Raw genomic sequence first — 18,197 nt, forward strand, 5'->3', positions numbered from 1 at the left:
TTCTGTTTTTCTATAATGAAAAAGGCAAAGCTGTATATCTGAAAATATACAATGTCATTGACTCTAGGTTATACGGCATCAGCCTCTTTCTACTCCTACTTTTTGAGTCCCCTTTCTGAAGCGTGTAGTATTTAGTGATTTCGAAATTTGCCTGTTAATCATTCAGACCCTGTTTTGTATAAAAAAAATCCTACTGCTCTTATCGAAATACTGTTTTGAAAACTTCACAGATCTGATGAACTTGGTCACCTAACTTCACAGATCTGATGAACTTGGTCACCTATTTCGTTTCTTCATCATTGTGATTTTGAATGTACATTTACTACAGTATATATTTGATATTTTCCCCTTTTTCTACTTGACTTCTTATCTTTCGAACTTCTACATAATATAATGTTATTGTGAACCTTTTATGTCAGCTTCAATCCGAAAACTCTTCAGTATATTGAATCAATGTAACCGTCGTACATCAATGGGGTTTTGCCTTTTTTTAATTGGAACAATTTCAGACAAACTTTTCAGTTTTCTTCTGTTTTTGAGTTATTGTGTGTTATATATATTTCTTTTAAATTAATGGTTGGTGTACATATTCTGTGTCCATTATATTTTACATTTCTTCAAATTATGAAATGACTGGTTCTGTGATTACAATAGTAATCACCCGAATAGAGACATCAATTGTTGGCCTTTAAATGGATTTGTCTATACTTAAAGATGTATTTTGAGCATTACTGATTAATCTTTTGTAAACGAAATGCGACGTACACAATGTTAATTCTTGTATCTATCATGTCTAGGATGAGTTTAATATTCATATAGCCCAAAATTTATTCAAGTACTCATAGCGCATAGGGTTTTAATTTTTGGACTGTTTTTGAAAGGGAAACAACATAAGCGTCTTTGGAACATTGAAACAGTTGTTCAAAGAAATAGTATATCTTTTAACAATAACAAACATCCAATCTTCTGTTCATAGCGATGATTATGAAGGAATGTTGGTCAGTAAGGACATATTTATAAATTTACTAATTTCTTTTTGCAGTGAACAGAGTGATTTGAATGATGAACATGACTTTATGGTATTTCATAAATACTCAGATGAATGTACTTTCGGATTAATCGGGTCTGTTTGTAAGGTATCAGGTAAGATTTATTAAAGATTGATTATGAGGGTGGGATATTTAGGAATATCCCAGCATTAAAAAATTGTTCTGATATTTTTTAATTGTTGATAGTCATTTTGTGCTGTGATGCAGTGTATTCTGTATGGTTTTAGGTCTTGATTACTAGATAAATTTCAGGATTTCGTAAGATATCTGTTAAAACCAGACCCTGATAATTGTTAGTTTTTGCTTCTGTTTGATTCTTTTCTTCTGCAATAGGTTTCCGACGGATATACGTTTCTATAATGATGAACGCTAATTTAATATATATGTCCTGTCGTTGGTCACCTTGGTCATTTGTTATTGGTTCAAATTAATGTTTCTTTGTGCAATTATTAATTCAGCTTTTTATGAATCAAAGGTTCGTTATATGACGGAAGACATCTTCAATGTATGTCAGTTTGGCAATGCTAATTACTCTTTCGACACTTCTGTTTTATTCATATATACTGTAAACATCTTGTATCTTATTATGAATGCAGAGATGGATTTGATTATCCCAATGACGAGAAAATACGGGCCCATCTTGATCAATCGTCTAATTTTTGTATTCACGAACTGTTTGATTTTTTTTTATTTGTAGGTCATTGCTTTATGTAGAATATACTAGAATAAAATTGGTACAGATATTTTCATTTTGAGGGAAATGTTTTACACGATACTGTGTGTAGTTAACAGAAAAATGGACGAATTCAGTTTTATTTCTACACTTCAAATGAATAAAAGAGGAGCGAAAGATACCAGAGGGACAGTAAAACTCATAGATTGAAATAAACTGACAACGCAATGGCTAAAATATAAAAAGACAAATAGACAAATAAAAGTACACAAGACACAACATAGAAAGACTAAGCAACACAAATCCCACTTAAAGAGGGCTTACAAAGGCTATGCCTGTTGCCCAATTCAATTCAATTTATTTGAATAAAATATTGTTTAAACTAAACTAACCCACTTAAAAACTGGCGAATAAACAATAGTACATCTCTAGCATAACATGTTTTCTCCTTAAAGTTAAGTACACAATAGAGAGGCTGTAAAAATCGAGCTGCAAAACATAAAAATCTTCTTTATATAAAGTTGCATTTATGTCAAACATTGACTTTTACGATTTAATCCTAACACCAGAGTACCAAAAGGATTAAATAACAGACATGCTTATATGTATTGATAAGAAAAGCCCGCATTATTTAATACGTAAACAGAAACCTCAATTAAGCCTTTAGATTTACCGAAAAATTCTTAGCTATCTGAGAATATTATACGAAAAAATTGAATTAAAAAGTACATAGTTTTATTTTACGGAATATTCAAACTTTAAAATTCAAAAAAAAGAAAACTATGAGTATCGTCGATTTGTTGAGAAGCCCTTCAAGCATGCTTGTATTATTTTCAATATCAGAATACATTTTATGTAGCTGTAAGAAATTTTTGACCGAATAAGGACAGATATAACCGGTTTGCTAAACTTATTTCAATGAACCATTATGGACAAAAGCTATTAAGTAATTGCTTTTTTCTTCTATAAGCATGTTTATGACGTAATTAAAGCGCGTAATGTACAATTATGATGTTAATTATGTTTTTTTAAATACGAAATAAACTTTTATAAAAGCATTTTGTTCATAAATAAATGACTTATGTTGATTTTCTGACAAAAAGTTTCCTTATTGCCATCCTGTAGGACATTTCGTGCTTTGATCCTATGTAGTGTTGTATGATGTCCACTTGTCAAAATAATATCAATAACACTTGACATGATACAAAGGATAATTATCAGATAGCAAAATTTCAGTATTCTTCCCTAAATGAAATGTGTAGTCAAAATTATTTATAATAACAATTATTTTTTTTATAATTAGCCAGTCGAAATCTAACATTTCTATTTTCGATTACCGGTAAATATCAAATTTAAACGATAACAGTTATATCCTAATCTCGGTAAAAGATGTAGTTGAGACTAATCAAGGTATCATACTAACAATTGCATGAAATCTAAAAGGAGCAAGACCAAGTAATTCGACAGGATTCGAGTCTCCAGCTGTGCCATCAATTCCTATCATGCACAGTAAAAATGTCACAATCCGGAATTGAAAAAAATCGGTAACATTATGATCAGCTTTGTCCCTAAATTGATGTAGCCAGTAAATTATTCTCTCAATAATACCCTTAATTGCTATTTTTTCGAGTTATGGTCAACACTTTTATAAGATGAGGCTGACATAATCTCACAGCCTGTAGAAGTTGAACACACAATTGCTCAATCAGATTCGTATAAGACGAAAATATGTAAAGAAATTAAAAGTGTTTGAACGCACAGTTGTGATTGTTGAGAATAGTTCGAAGTTATAACGTTACGTTTCCCGTATTTACGTTCACATGTTTGTGACGTTTCTTACACCTTGTATGGGCTTCGCCATTGTAAATATTATACGCAAAGTAAACACAACGCAAAGTACATATACGACTTATTTAGTTTATTCCACACAGTGATAAAGGCGTATGTGTACTGGTATTATTTTGTTGTTTAAGATCAAGAACAGGAACTACGATACATCTTCTTTCGTAAAACTTCATCAATACAACAATGATACAAAAAAGCCGGACTTTATGGGCGACAACAATCATTTTGATCATTTAACAGACAGTTGGTATTTCAATTGGAACAAATTGTCCTCCTACTTAAAATTATCAAAAATTGATTATGTTTTTTTTTCTGAGAAATCCAAAGATATGAAAGCTACACAGCATTACAAATATATGTAAAACATAATTGTGCTGAGGTTTTTTTCGTGGGTAGTTATTGATTTTGGTGCAGTGTAACAGTGTAGTCTGTATTGTTTTAGGTCTTGATTTGACTTGATATATGTCAATTTCTATTAGATTTCATATGGCATCTGTTATGGCATCTGTTTAAATCAAACCTTGATTATTGTTTATTATTGCTTCTGTTTGGTTGTATTCTCTTGAAATAGGTTTCAAACGGACATACCTTGCTTTTTTTATGAATGCTTAGAAAAAAAATATCATCTAGCCACCTGCTTATATGTATTTAAACCCTGTCGTTGGTCATCTTTGTTTTCTCTATATTTGTTCAAATTAATGTCCGTTTGTGCAATTAAGGTTTTTGAGAAATCAAATCTTCGTCATGTATCTAAATACTTCTGTGATATAATATATATCTGAGTGGCAATGCTTATTTGTTTCATTTTTCTTTTCTAGTACATATGTAATGTTCATATCTTGTATTTTATTATGAATGCAGATTGGATGGTCCCAACCTCGAGAACAAATGTGTCCAACTTGATCAGAAGTCCTTTTTCATATTAACAAACTGTTGTAAATATTTTATTTTCAATTGTTAGGCCATCACTATCATTAGAAACACATCATATAAACTAAATTGGAACAGACATCACTATTTTGATAGCAATGTTTCACATCTAGATACTGTGTAGTTTATAGAAAATGTAAATACGAAATTTCATCTTGAATGAAATGTGTACTCAACAGTATTTACAGTGTACAATAAAAAAAATCACCTCTTTTAATGATTAGCCAGTCAAAATTAAAAAAAAACAATATCGGAGTAACGGTCAATATAAATAAATTAAGGTGGTACCTAACACTACAGAGAGATAACTCTGTAAAATCAGCTAAACGTTTTAGTAACGTTGTGTTGTAAACAGAATATTAAGCTTCTCAATGATCAAAATTGGTTTTTGTCAAATTGCTATATACCCAGTGTATTTTTTCTGACAAAACGGTTGGTTCAAAAAAAAAATTAATTTTTATATTTTTGTTAAAGTGTCAAAGTAAATACTTTGACAAAATTTTATGAAAATTAAACAAAACAAATTAATTTTAGTGAAAGTGTTGGGTACCACCTTAAACGACAGTAGTTAAGCGATACTCTTACTGATTGAAAATTTCAAATTAGAATATATGTCAAACGTGATGATTTTAATTTTCCTAGCAGTAAAACACCTGCTAAAACGCTTTACTATTGCCGGTGTTATATATATCTTTCAATTTGTATGTTACGATCGTTTCTTTTCTCCATTTTAATTAACAGGGATTTGCCGTAGAAACAAAAAATGCCGTTGCACTGGGTTTTTTTTTTCTAAACTACTGAAATCGACAGTACTAGTTTAAGAGTCACCATCAGGATGATTGATAGACCAATACAATATGTTTGTTTCTAACCTCATCAGCTACATGATATCGCATTCGTGTATCCTTTGACCTGTAAAATTATCGTCCCTTTCACTGATTGTGAAATTTAAACTCAATTTATATGGCAGATGATATATGCATCGCAGTAACAACATTACGGTACCAACTTTTACAGCACCAGATAGATACGGTAGACCCGGGTACACCGGGTCCGCTCCTTTTTGGATCATTTGATTGCCGCAGTTTATTTTGGTTTTTATTATCTGGTTTCATATATTTCTCTCAACTGTGTGAGAGTTAATCATCCGTAAACTTCTTTTACCTCTAACTTACGGCTGGGCTAAACGTTCAATTATAATTTCAGGTTTGCCTTTAGCAGATGTATTAGAGGTTTTCGGGGAGTATTTCCTTACGTACTGTATGCGACATGGGTATGATAAAATGCTGAGGACACTTGGGGGAGATTTCATATCATTCGTACAAAATCTAGACTCACTTCATGCATTGTTGTCTATGACGTACAAAAATATATCAGCACCATCTTTCAGGTAAGTTCTTCTAATGCTTTAGATATCCCATTGACGTGCATACACAGCTCCGTATTTTTATATTAGTGTTTTTTCATATTCCTCTATTGACATAATATACTAAGTGAAGTTAAAAACAATTGCCAATACAATTCAAAGTGGAAGTGGCGAATGTATCAAAGAGACAACAATCCGACCGAAGAATAGTAAAAACTCAAAGGTAACCAATGAGTCAACACACGGAAAACATCCAGCACCCGGAGACGGATTATATCTGACCCTTAACAAAAGTTCAGAAAAATGGATGTCACGCTCAATTCCGAAACATACATATGATCCAAAACTTACAAAACATATATAATTGTAGTCTTAGAATAGCCTGACGGAACAGTTAACATTTGAAAAAAAAGATATTGTTATTTGAACATGCTAATATTTAAACTTCTATTTAAGGTGTGAAAGAGAAGCTGATGGTTCTGTTACGCTTCACTACTACACAATCAGACCAGGGTTATATCCTATTGTTTTAGGTAAGTTACTTAAATTTTACACAATCAGACCAGGGTTATATCCTATTGTTTTAGGTAAGTTACTTAAATTTTACACAATCAGGCCAGGACTGTATGCTACTGTCTTATGTAAGTCATCTGAATACTACACAATCAACCATATTGTCCTTGGTAAGTATCTTACATATGGCTCCTCGTAGTACTGTCTAGAATCCATATTATATGTACGTTACTACAAAATTGTTCAAATAAACTAGGTCCCTATTTCACAATCGGTTTAGCAAACCATAACACAAGGTCTATAGAAAACTGTCTTAGATAATGCCCTTTCTACTACCTTGTCTGATATTACACTGGCATGCTGTTTTGGGAAGGACTTGTGCCATAAATCGTCACGGCGCATTAAATATAGAGTCCTCCTTCGTTTTTTCGTGCCTTTTTGCCTTTTTGCTTTCACTCGTGACTACCTTCCCCCACAAAGGACACTCGAGTGCTGTACTTTATTTCATTTTCGCAGGCATACACTTACTGTCGCTAAGATATTGGGATCAATTGTATTTCCCTCACATAATGTTAAACCAAATAGATTGCCATGCAATATGATAATTCATGCGAATACTGCCGAAACCTTAGATAATTACAAAACATGTAAATATATCCGACTCATCTGGTGATATGCATACACTTGATTAAATCGCTCACACTTCTATGTGCAGTGAATGAAAACTACATTGTAGCGAAAGCCATCGTTTGATATTATATGGACGAACATGTAGTAAATAATGGTGAATTCAGGCAAATATAGCGTTTATTTGTACTATAAATGAATTGGCATATGGTTTATTTGTCTGCATTTAATCTTATTTCGAGATTTGTCAACCCAAATACTACAACACATTTAGCACTGTCAGTACTTAGTGAGCATCAATCAATTAACCACCATTATACAATCAGTACATCTCTATTCCCTTAATTATGTTTATACGTTGCTTATACAATCACATTTCATTTCTTTTCAATCGAGTTGGAGTTAGCAATATCTATTAGTCCCACCATTCATGTATCTTGAAAGTATTTGTTAAGCATCATTGTTCTTATACTAATGATCAGAAACATTTAAACACAGTTCAATCGTCTAGTATGTCTTTCATTATTAAATTATGTAGTTCAATAAAAAAAAAAAACATGGAATCTCATATAGTTCGTAAATTTACAATTGTCAAAGTATTTTGATTTCGACATTTGATTATGACTGATATCTAGAAATTGACTATGATGGTCGGTTGAAAACAAAACTTTACAACAAAAGAGATAATTTCAGCTTCCCAATTATGACCTTTTCCTTTTCTTTTTTTTTTAACCTAGAGTTCCGAATAGTGAAGTTGTTATCATCACTTCGTAAATATTACGGACGCCATCACGAGTTGGTCACCGTTATGGAATATTCGTTATACAGATGATATCGTATATGTTCCTTATGTCGTTACTACAATCCCCTTCCCTTTTCCCGAATGTGACCTACCGAATTATACTATTTACCGGCTTTGCATCATGATGAGCAACACGACGGATGCCACATGTGGAGCAGGATCTGCTTCCCCTACCGGAGCACTTGAAATCACCCCTAGTTTTTGTACCCCTATTTGTGTCAATATAATGGAAATTGCTACGACTGTCGTACAAGTGAGAGGTTTAGTGTTATAAAACCAGGTTCAATCAACCATTTTCTACATTTGAAAATGCCTTACCAAGTCAGGAATAGGACATTTGTTGTCCATTCGTTTGATATGTTTCGTCATTTGATTCTGCCATTTGATTAGAGACTTTCCGTTTTGAATTTTTCTCGGAGTTCATTATTTTTGTAATTTTACTTTTACTAATGTTTTCTGCTGTCTTTTCATGTTTTATGTAACGTCAAATATATTGTTCAGTTTGTTTAAAAGACCATCAATTTAAGATCCCTCTGTAGATCATTTCATATAATTTGTACCTGTATTAAAAGACCATCTATTTTAAGAAACCAGTCTCTTCCTCTCTCTTAAGTGGTCTCTTAAAATAGGTTTGACTGTAGTTTCGTATGTTATCAATTTCAAAAGTTGCTTATCTAAAATTTCAAAAGTTGCTTTATTATACCCTACAGAAAACCAAAAAAGAGAAGAATCTTTGTTTTCAAAAGATTGTAATAGAATAAAGTATTTAGTTATCTTGTCTGCATTTCATTCTTTAAAAACACTTTCTCAATCAGTCTACTACTGTACAAAGAGATTGATGTCGCAATAAATAATGTAAATATGACATGTGTTTTTTTCTTCTTCCAATTTACAATAACATGTAACAATGTTTGAAGCTCAACAAGTTAATTAAAGTCATTCCATAACCGATATATTTTGTGCGAGTAATCAAATGTTAAGCTTAGCAATTTGTCAGATTGGGGATTATTTAAAGCTAGAAAAAAAATAACGAATTTATGATAAGTAAACATGATTAATGCGATCGATGTCGTTAGGCCGTGTGGACTCCTTCCTTAAGTAGTCGAGTTGGCTTCTGATTAATGTTAGAATATGTTGATTTCCTGTGTCCTTTTGGTGAACTAATCATTTAAATTAGGATATGAAAACAAATACTCGTAAATACGCTTTAAAAGTTTGAATTCAAACCGTTGTTTATTGTATATATATATAACATCAAAACCAAATACATGAATTTGGAATAGACAAGTACCGTGACACGTCTTATCGCAATGTGAATTTACACTCAAAAATAAGAGAAAACAAACGACACAACGTTATAATGTAATACACACAGAAACCGCAATTCTTATACGTGTGCATGTAAAACAAATTTCGTTGTAGAAGGGTCTAAATACACCACATACAACATTTTCCAAAAGACCAAAAAAGTGAAAAAGTATATTTAAACAAAACGCATTTGACTAACAGGTCGAACAACTGATGTTATTTAAATCTGCTGACTGTCACTGGCGATTGTCAAATGTGTATATATACAACTCGTCTAAACATCAACCCAACAATGTTAGATCTGTAAATTTGCATTCGCAAACTTTTGTTATTCCCTCGCCGGGATTCGAACCCATGCTACTGAGATCTCGTGACACCAAATCGCCTGCACTGTAGCCGTCCCCCTTTTCTTTTTTTTTTTTTATCTTTATACAATGTTTGAAGCTCAACAAGTTAATTAAAGTCATTCCATAACGGATATATTTTGTGCGAGTAATCAAATGTTAAGCTTAGCAATTTGTCAGATTGGGAATTATTTAAAGCTAGAAAACAAATAACGAATTTATGATAAGTAAACATGATTAATGCGATCGATGTCGTTAGGCCGTGTGGATTCCTTCCTTAAGTAGTCGAGTTGGCTTCTGATTAGTGTTAGAATATGTTGATTTCCTGTGTCCCTTCAATGAACTGATCATTTAAATTAGGATTTGAAAACAAATACTCGTAATTACGCTTTAGAAGTTTGAATTCAAACAGTTGTTTATCGTGATCATATTTCTGTAAATATTTACTATCATTTGAGGACATACAAATATCGATAAACTTTCCCAAATTCCCAATGAAACTTTTTTTCTTATCTTCATTGTGAGCATTGACAAGGGTATCTTCATTGTGAGCATTGACAAGGGTATCTTCATTGTGAACATTGACAATGGTTTCATCATTGTGAACATTGACAAGGGTATTAATGGAAATTATACTCGCCAGAAAATGTACAATAATAAGTCATTCCCAGTTTTATGCTTATATACAGGGTTAAATTTGATTTTTTACACTTGCATATATCACAATGAGAAATGATAAAGTTATCCAAAGCTGTCTCAATAGACAAAAATATACAATGGATGCTTGCAGTTTGTATTAAATAGTCAAAACAAAAATGAAACTCAAAAATGTTTTCCTAATAAATCAGACAACTGTATTCGAATTTTAAAAATATGATTGTTTCATTGCACTGATTGATATATATATATATATATATATATATATGTATATACGAGTCTAAATTGAAAAACACGTTCAAACCTATGATTGCATTGGATAAAAACTGCAATTCTTATACGTGTGCATGTAAAACAAATTTCGTTGTAGAAGGGTCTAAATACACCACATACAATATTTTCCAAAAGACCAAAAAAGTGAAAAAGTATATTTAAACAAAACGCATTTGACTAACAGGTGGAACAACTGATGTTCTTTAAATCTGCTGACTGCCACTGGCGATTGTCAAATGTTTATATATACAACTCGTCTAAACATCAACCCAACAATGTTACATCTGTAAATTTGCTTTCGCAAATTTTTTGTTCTTCCCTCGCCGGGATTCGAACCCATGCTACTGAAATATCGTGACACCAAATCGCCTGCACTGTAGCCGTCCAGCTTCTTTTTTTTTTTTTTTTTTTTATCTTTATACAATGTCTGAAGCTCAACAAGTTAATTAAAGTCATTCCATAACGGATATATTTTGTGCGAGTAATCAAATGTTAAGCTTAGCAATTTGTCAGATTGGGGATTATTTAAAGCTAGAAAAAAAATAACGAATTTATGATAAGTAAACATGATTAATGCGATCGATGTCGTTAGGCCGTGTAGACTCCTTCCTTAAGTAGTCGAGTTGGCTTCTGATTAGTGTTAGAATATGTTGATTTCCTGTGTCCTTTTGGTGAACTAATCATTTAAATTAGGATATGAAAACAAATACTCGTAAATACGCTTTAAAAGTTTGAATTCAAACCGTTGTTTATCGTGATCATATTTCCGTAAATATTTACTCTCATTTGAGGACATACAGATATCGATAAACTTTCCCAAATTCCCAATGAAACTTTTTTTTTCATCTTCATTGTGAGCATTGACAAGGGTATCTTCATTGTGAACATTGACAAGGGTATCTTCATTGTGAACATTGACAAGGGTATTAATGGAAATTATACTCGCCAGAAAATGTACAATAATAAGCCATTCCCAGTTTTATGCTTATATACAGCGTTAAATTTGATTTTTTTACACTTGCATATATCACAATGAGAAATGATAAAGTTATCCAAAGCTGTCTCAATAGACAAAAATATACAATTGATGCTTGCAGTTTGTATCAAATCGTCAAAACAAAAATGAAACTCAAAAATGTTTTCCTAATAAATCAGACAACTGTATTCAAGTTTTAAAAATATGATTGTTTCATTGCACTGATTGATATATATATATATATATATATATATACGAGTCTAAATTGAAAACTACGTTCAAACCTATGATTGCATTGGATAAATAAAGGCAACAGTAGTATACCGCTGTTCAAAACTCATAAATCCATGGACAAAAAACAAAATCGGGGTAACAAACTAAAACCGAGGGAAACGCATTAAATATAAGAGGAGAACAACGACATAACACTAAAATGTAACACACATAGACAAAATCCCACGAGAATAACAAATATAACATATATATATAACATCAAAACCAAATACATGAATTTGGGATAGACAAGTACCGTGACACGTCTTATCGCAATGTGAATGTACACTCAAAAATAAGAGAAAACAAACGACACAACGTTATAATGTAATACACACAGAAACCGCAATTCTTATACGTGTGCATGTAAAACAAATTTCGTTGTAGAAGGGTCTAAATACACCACATACAACATTTTCCAAAAGACCAAAAAAGTGAAAAAGTATATTTAAACAAAACGCATTTGACTAACAGGTCGAACAACTGATGTTATTTAAATCTGCTGACTGCCACTGGCGATTGTCAAATGTGTATATATACAACTCGTCTAAACATCAACCCAACAATGTTAGATCTGTAAATTTGCTTTCGCAAACTTTTGTTATTCCCTCGCCGGGATTCGAACCCATGCTACTGAGATCTCGTGACACCAAATCGCCTGCACTGTAGCCGTCCCGCTTTTTTTTTTTTTTATCTTTATACAATGTTTGAAGCTCAACAAGTTAATTAAAGTCATTCCATAACGGATATATTTTGTGCAAGTAATCAAATGTTAGGCTTAGCAATTTGTCAGATTGGGGATTATTTAAAGCTAGAAAAAAAATAACGAATTTATGATAAGTAAACATGATTAATGCGATCGATGTCGTTAGGCCGTGTGGATTCCTTCCTTAAGTAGTCGAGTTGGCTTCTGATTAGTGTTAGAATATGTTGATTTCCTGTGTCCCTTCAATGAACTGATCATTTAAATTAGGATTTGAAAACAAATACTCGTAATTACGCTTTAGAAGTTTGAATTCAAACAGTTGTTTATCGTGATCATATTTCCGTAAATATTACTCTAATTTTATCATTTAAGGATATACAAATATCGATATCCCAAATTCCCAGTCAAACTTTTTTTTCATCTTCATTGTGAGCATTGACAAGGGTATCTTCCTTGTGAACATTGACAAGGGTATTAATGGAAATTATACTCGCCAGAAAATGTACAATAATAAGCCATTCCCAGTTTTATGCTTATATACAGCGTTAAATTTGATTTTTTACACAGCATATATCACAATGAGAAATGATAAAGTTATCCAAAGCTGTCTCAATAGACAAAAATATACAATGGATGCTTGCAGTTTGTATTAAATCGTCAAAACAAAAATGAAACTCAAAAATGTTTTCCTAATAAATCAGATAACTGTATTCAAATTTTTAAAATATGATCGTTTCATTGCACTGATTGATATATATTATATATATATACTAGAATACACCCGCGAAATCAGAGCGTAGATTAAAGTATGTAAAGTGTTGTTGAAAGAATTTTGTAAAATATTGAATGACTGGAGAATTTCAGCAAATGTGTCACAAGTCATACGTTATTGGGGACAGGAAAATGTTTTTTTATCCCTCAATACTACAAAATCAGGCCAGGACTATATCCTATTGTCTTAGGTTAGTTATCTGAATACTACACAATCAGGCCAGGACTGTATGCTACTGTCTTAGGTTAGTTATCTGAATACTACACAATCAGGCCAGGACTGTATGCTACTGTCTTATGTAAGTCATCTGAATACTACACAATCAGGCCAGGACTGTATGCTACTGTCTTAGGTTAGTTATCTGAATGCTACACAATCAGGCCAGGACTGTATGCTACTGTATTAGGTTAGTTATCTGAATACTACACAATCAGGCCAGGACTGTATGCTACTGTCTTAGGTTAGTTATCTGAATACTACACAATCAGGCCAGGACTGTATGCTACTGTCTTAGGTTAGTTATCTGAATACTACACAATCAGGCCAGGACTGTATGCTACTGTCTTATGTAAGTCATCTGAATACTACACAATCAGGCCAGGATTGTATGCTACTGTCTTAGGTTAGTTATCTGAATGCTACACAATCAGGCCAGGACTGTATGCTACTGTCTTAGGGTAGTTATCTGAATATTACACAATCAGGCCAGGACTGTATGTTACTGTCTTAGGTTAGTTATCTGAATGCTACACAATCAGGCCAGGACTGTATGCTACATAATCAGGTCAGAACTGTATGCTACTGTCTTATGTTAGTTATCTGAATACTACACAATCCGGCCAGGACTGTATGCTACTGTCTTAGGTTAGTTATCTGAATGCTACACAATCAGGCCAGGACTGTATGCTACTGTCTTAGGTTAGTTATCTGAATACTACACAATCAGGCCAGGACTGTATGCTACTGTCTTAGGTTAGTTATCTGAATACTACACAATCAGGCCATTACTGTATGCTACTGTCTTAGGTTAGTTATATGAATGCTACACAATCAGGCCAGGACTGTATGCTACTGTCTTAGGTTAGTTATCTGAATATTACACAATCAGGCCAGGACTGTATGCTACTGTCTTAGGTTAGTTATCTGAATACTACACAATCAGGCCAGGACTGTATGCTACTGTCTTAGGTTAGTTATCTGAATACTACACAATCAGGCCAGGACTGTATGCTACTGTCTTATGTAAGTCATCTGAATACTACACAATCAGGCAAGGACTGTATGCTACTGTCTTAGGTTAGTTATCTGAATACTACACAATCAGGCCAGGACTGTATGCTACTGTCTTATGTTAGTTATCTGAATACTACACAATCAGGCCAGGACTGTATGCTACTGTCTTAGGTTAGTTATCTGAATACTACACAATCAGGCCAGGACTGTATGCTACTGTCTTATGTAAGTCATCTGAATACTACACAATCAGGCCAGGATTGTATGCTACTGTCTTAGGTTAGTTATCTGAATGCTACACAATCAGGCCAGAACTGTATGCTACTGTCTTAGATTAGTTATCTGAATATTACACAATCAGGCCAGGACTGTATGCTACTGTCTTAGGTTAGTTATCTGAATGCTACACAATCAGGCCAGGACTGTATGCTACATAATCAGGTCAGAACATTATGCTACTGTCTTATGTTAGTTATCTGAATACTACACAATCCGGCCAGGACTGTATGCTACTGTCTTAGGTTAGTTATCTGAATGCTACACAATCAGGCCAGGACTGTATGCTACTGTCTTAGGTTAGTTATCTGAATACTACACAATCAGGCCAGGACTGTATGCTACTGTCTTAGGTTAGTTATCTGAATACTACACAATCAGGCCAGTACTGTATGCTACTGTCTTTGGTTAGTTATATGAATGCTACACAATCAGGCCAGGACTGTATGCTACTGTCTTAGGTTAGTTATCTGAATACTAAACAAACAGGCCAGGACTGTATGCTACTGTCTTAGATTAGTTATCTGAATGCTATACAATCAGGCCAGGACTGTATGCTACTGTCTACGGTTAGTTATCTGAATGCTACACAATCAAGCCAGGACTATGCTACTGTCTTATGTAAGTCATCTGAATACTACACAATCAGGCCAGAACTGTGTGCTACATAATCAGGTCAGAACTGTATGCTACTGTCTTAGGTTAGTTATCTGAATACTACACAATCCGGCCAGGACTGTATGCTACTGTCTTAGGTTAGTTATCTGAATGCTACACAATCAGGCCAGGACTGTATGCTACTGTCTTATGTAAGTCATCTAAATACTACACAATCAGGGCAGGACGGTATGCTATTGTCTTATGTTAGTTATCTAAATACTACACAATCAGGCCAGGACTGTATGCTACTGTCTTAGGTTAGTTATCTGAATACTCCACAATCAGGCCAGGACTGTATGCTACTGTCTTAGGTTAGTTATCTGAATGCTACACAATCAGACCAGGACTGTATGCTACTGTCTTAGGTTAGTTATTTGAATGCTACACAATCAGGCCAGGACTGTATGCTACTGTCTTATGTAAGTCATCTGAATACTACACAATCAGGCCAGGACTGTATGCTACTGTCTTATGTAAGTCATCTGAATAGTTCACAATCAGGCCAGGACAAAACCATATTGTCCTTGGTAAGTATCTGACATATTGCTCCTCGTAGTACTGTCTAGAATCCATATTATATGTAGGTTATCACAAAATTGCTCATATAAACTAGGTCCCTATTTCACATTCGGTTTAGCAAACCATAACGCAAGGTCTATAGAAAACTGTTTTAGATAATGCCCTTTCTACTACATTGTCTGAGATAACACTGGCATGCTGTTTTGGGAAGGACTTGTGCCGTAAATCGTCACGGCGCATTACATATAGAGTCCTTCTTCATTTTTTCGTGCCTTTTTGCCTTTTGCTTTCACTCGTAACTACCTTCCCCAACACATAGGACACTCGAGTGCTGTATTTCATTTCATTTTCGCAGACATACTCTTACTTTCGCTAAGATATTGGGATCAATTGTATTTCCCTCACATAATGGTAAACCAAATAGATTGCCATGCAATATGATAATGCATGCGCATACTGCCGAAACCTTAGATAATTACAAAACATGTAAATATATGCGACTCATCTGGTGATATGCATACACTTGATTAAATCGCTCACACTTATATGTGCAGTGAATGAAAACTACTTTGTAGCAAAAGCCATTGTTTGCTATTATATGGACGAACATGTAGTAAATAATGGAGAATTCAGGCAAAGATAGCGTTTATTTGTACTATAAATGAATTGGCATATGGTTTATTTGTCCGCAAATGATTATATTTCGAGATTTGTCAACCCAAATACTACAACACATTTAGCACTGTAAGTACTTAGTGAGCATCAATCAATTAATCACCATTATACAATCAGTGCATGTCTATTCCCTTAATTATGTTTATACGTTGCTTATACAATCACATTTCATTTCTTTTCAATCGTGTTGGAGTTAGCAATATCTATTAGTCCCACTATTCATGTATCTTGAAATTATTTGTTAAGCATCATTGTTCTTATACTAATGATCAGAAACCTTTAAACACAGTTCAATCGTCTATAGCTAGTATGTCTGTCACTATCAAATTATGTAGTTCTATAAACATGGAATCTCATATAGGTCATAAATTTGCAATTGTCAAAGTATTTTACTAAATGTTTTCTGCTGTCTATCCATGTTTTATGTAATGTCACATATAATGTTCACACATTTTTCCATGGCATGTTTTTGCTATCCGAATAAGATCTTGAATTGCACCATTTTGTGTTAGATGTATCGATCTGAATTCAATTTAGTTATCCATATGCGTACGGGGAAAACATCATCGAAGATTGGGCTACAGTTTTAATATCATTTTTATATAGCTTCATATGCTTTCAATTTTAAAGTTGTTTAAAGTCTCATTTTGGTAACAATCTAAATTCTGAAAATCATTTTAAGATCTCATCATGCTTTATCTTACCCTAGAGGAAACCACACAAACGAAAGAATCTGTGTGTCAAAATATTTCTAAAGTCGTTTAGTTATCTAGTCTGCATTTCTTTCTTTAAAAAAACTTTCTCATTCAGTCTACTGCTGAACCAAGAGATCGATTTCGCAATTAATAATGTAAATATGCCTTGTGTAATTTCTGCTTCCAATTTACAATAACGAATATACAATATTTGAAGCTCAACAAGTTAATTAAAGTCATTCCATAAACTTTGTATTACATTTTGTGCGAGTAATCAAATGTTAAGCTTAGCAATATGTCAGATTGGGGATTATTTAATGCTAGAAAACTTATCGAGTTTATGATAAGTAAACATGATTAATGCGATCGATGTCGTTAGGCCGTGTGGACTCCTTCCTTGAATGGTAAAATTGGCTTCTGATTAATGTTAAACTATTTTGATTTCTTATGTCCTTTCAATGAACTGGTTCTATAAATTTAAAACAAATACTCGTAATTACGCTTAAAGGTTTTAATTCAAACAGTTGTTTATCGTGAACACATTTCCGTAAATGTTTTCTCTCATAATATCTTCTGAGGATGTACAAATATCGGTAAACTTTCAGAAAATCCAAAATAAAACCGTTTTTCTTTGTCTTATCTTCATTGTGAACAAAGACAAGGGTATCAGTGACAATTAAACTCGCCAGAAAATTTACAATATCATTTACAGTTTAAAACAAACACACAGCGTTAAATGTGATTTTAACACGTAATTGTGATTATCTCATTTATGTGGTTCCCGCGTGCCATACACGTACATATAACCCAATAAGAAATACTCAAGTTATCCAAAGCTGTCTCAATGAAACAAAATATACAATGGGTACTTGCAGTTTGAATTAAATCGTTAAAAACCAAAATGAAATAAAAAATGCTTTCTAATAAATCAGACAACTGTATTCATATTTAAAAAATATGATTGTTTCATTGCACTGATTGATATATGCATGATGTTGTGTAAGTTCCTCAAAATATAAAAAAAA

General features: G+C 33.0%; 1 protein-coding gene across 1 annotated transcript in view; it reads left to right on the forward strand.

The window, feature by feature from the left end:
• Window positions 1-18,197, forward strand: part of LOC139527337 (guanylate cyclase soluble subunit beta-2-like) — a 69,516-nt gene that overhangs the window by 33,088 nt on the left and 18,231 nt on the right. The window contains exons 3-5 of the mRNA XM_071322727.1: window positions 1,043-1,143; window positions 5,704-5,887; window positions 6,320-6,396. Coding sequence (XP_071178828.1) covers window positions 1,043-1,143; window positions 5,704-5,887; window positions 6,320-6,396 — 362 coding nt within the window. The remainder of the gene's footprint in view (window positions 1-1,042; window positions 1,144-5,703; window positions 5,888-6,319; window positions 6,397-18,197) is intronic.

Source organism: Mytilus edulis, chromosome 1 (genome assembly GCF_963676685.1).
Source record: "Mytilus edulis chromosome 1, xbMytEdul2.2, whole genome shotgun sequence".
Taxonomy (NCBI): Eukaryota; Metazoa; Mollusca; class Bivalvia; order Mytilida; family Mytilidae; genus Mytilus; species Mytilus edulis.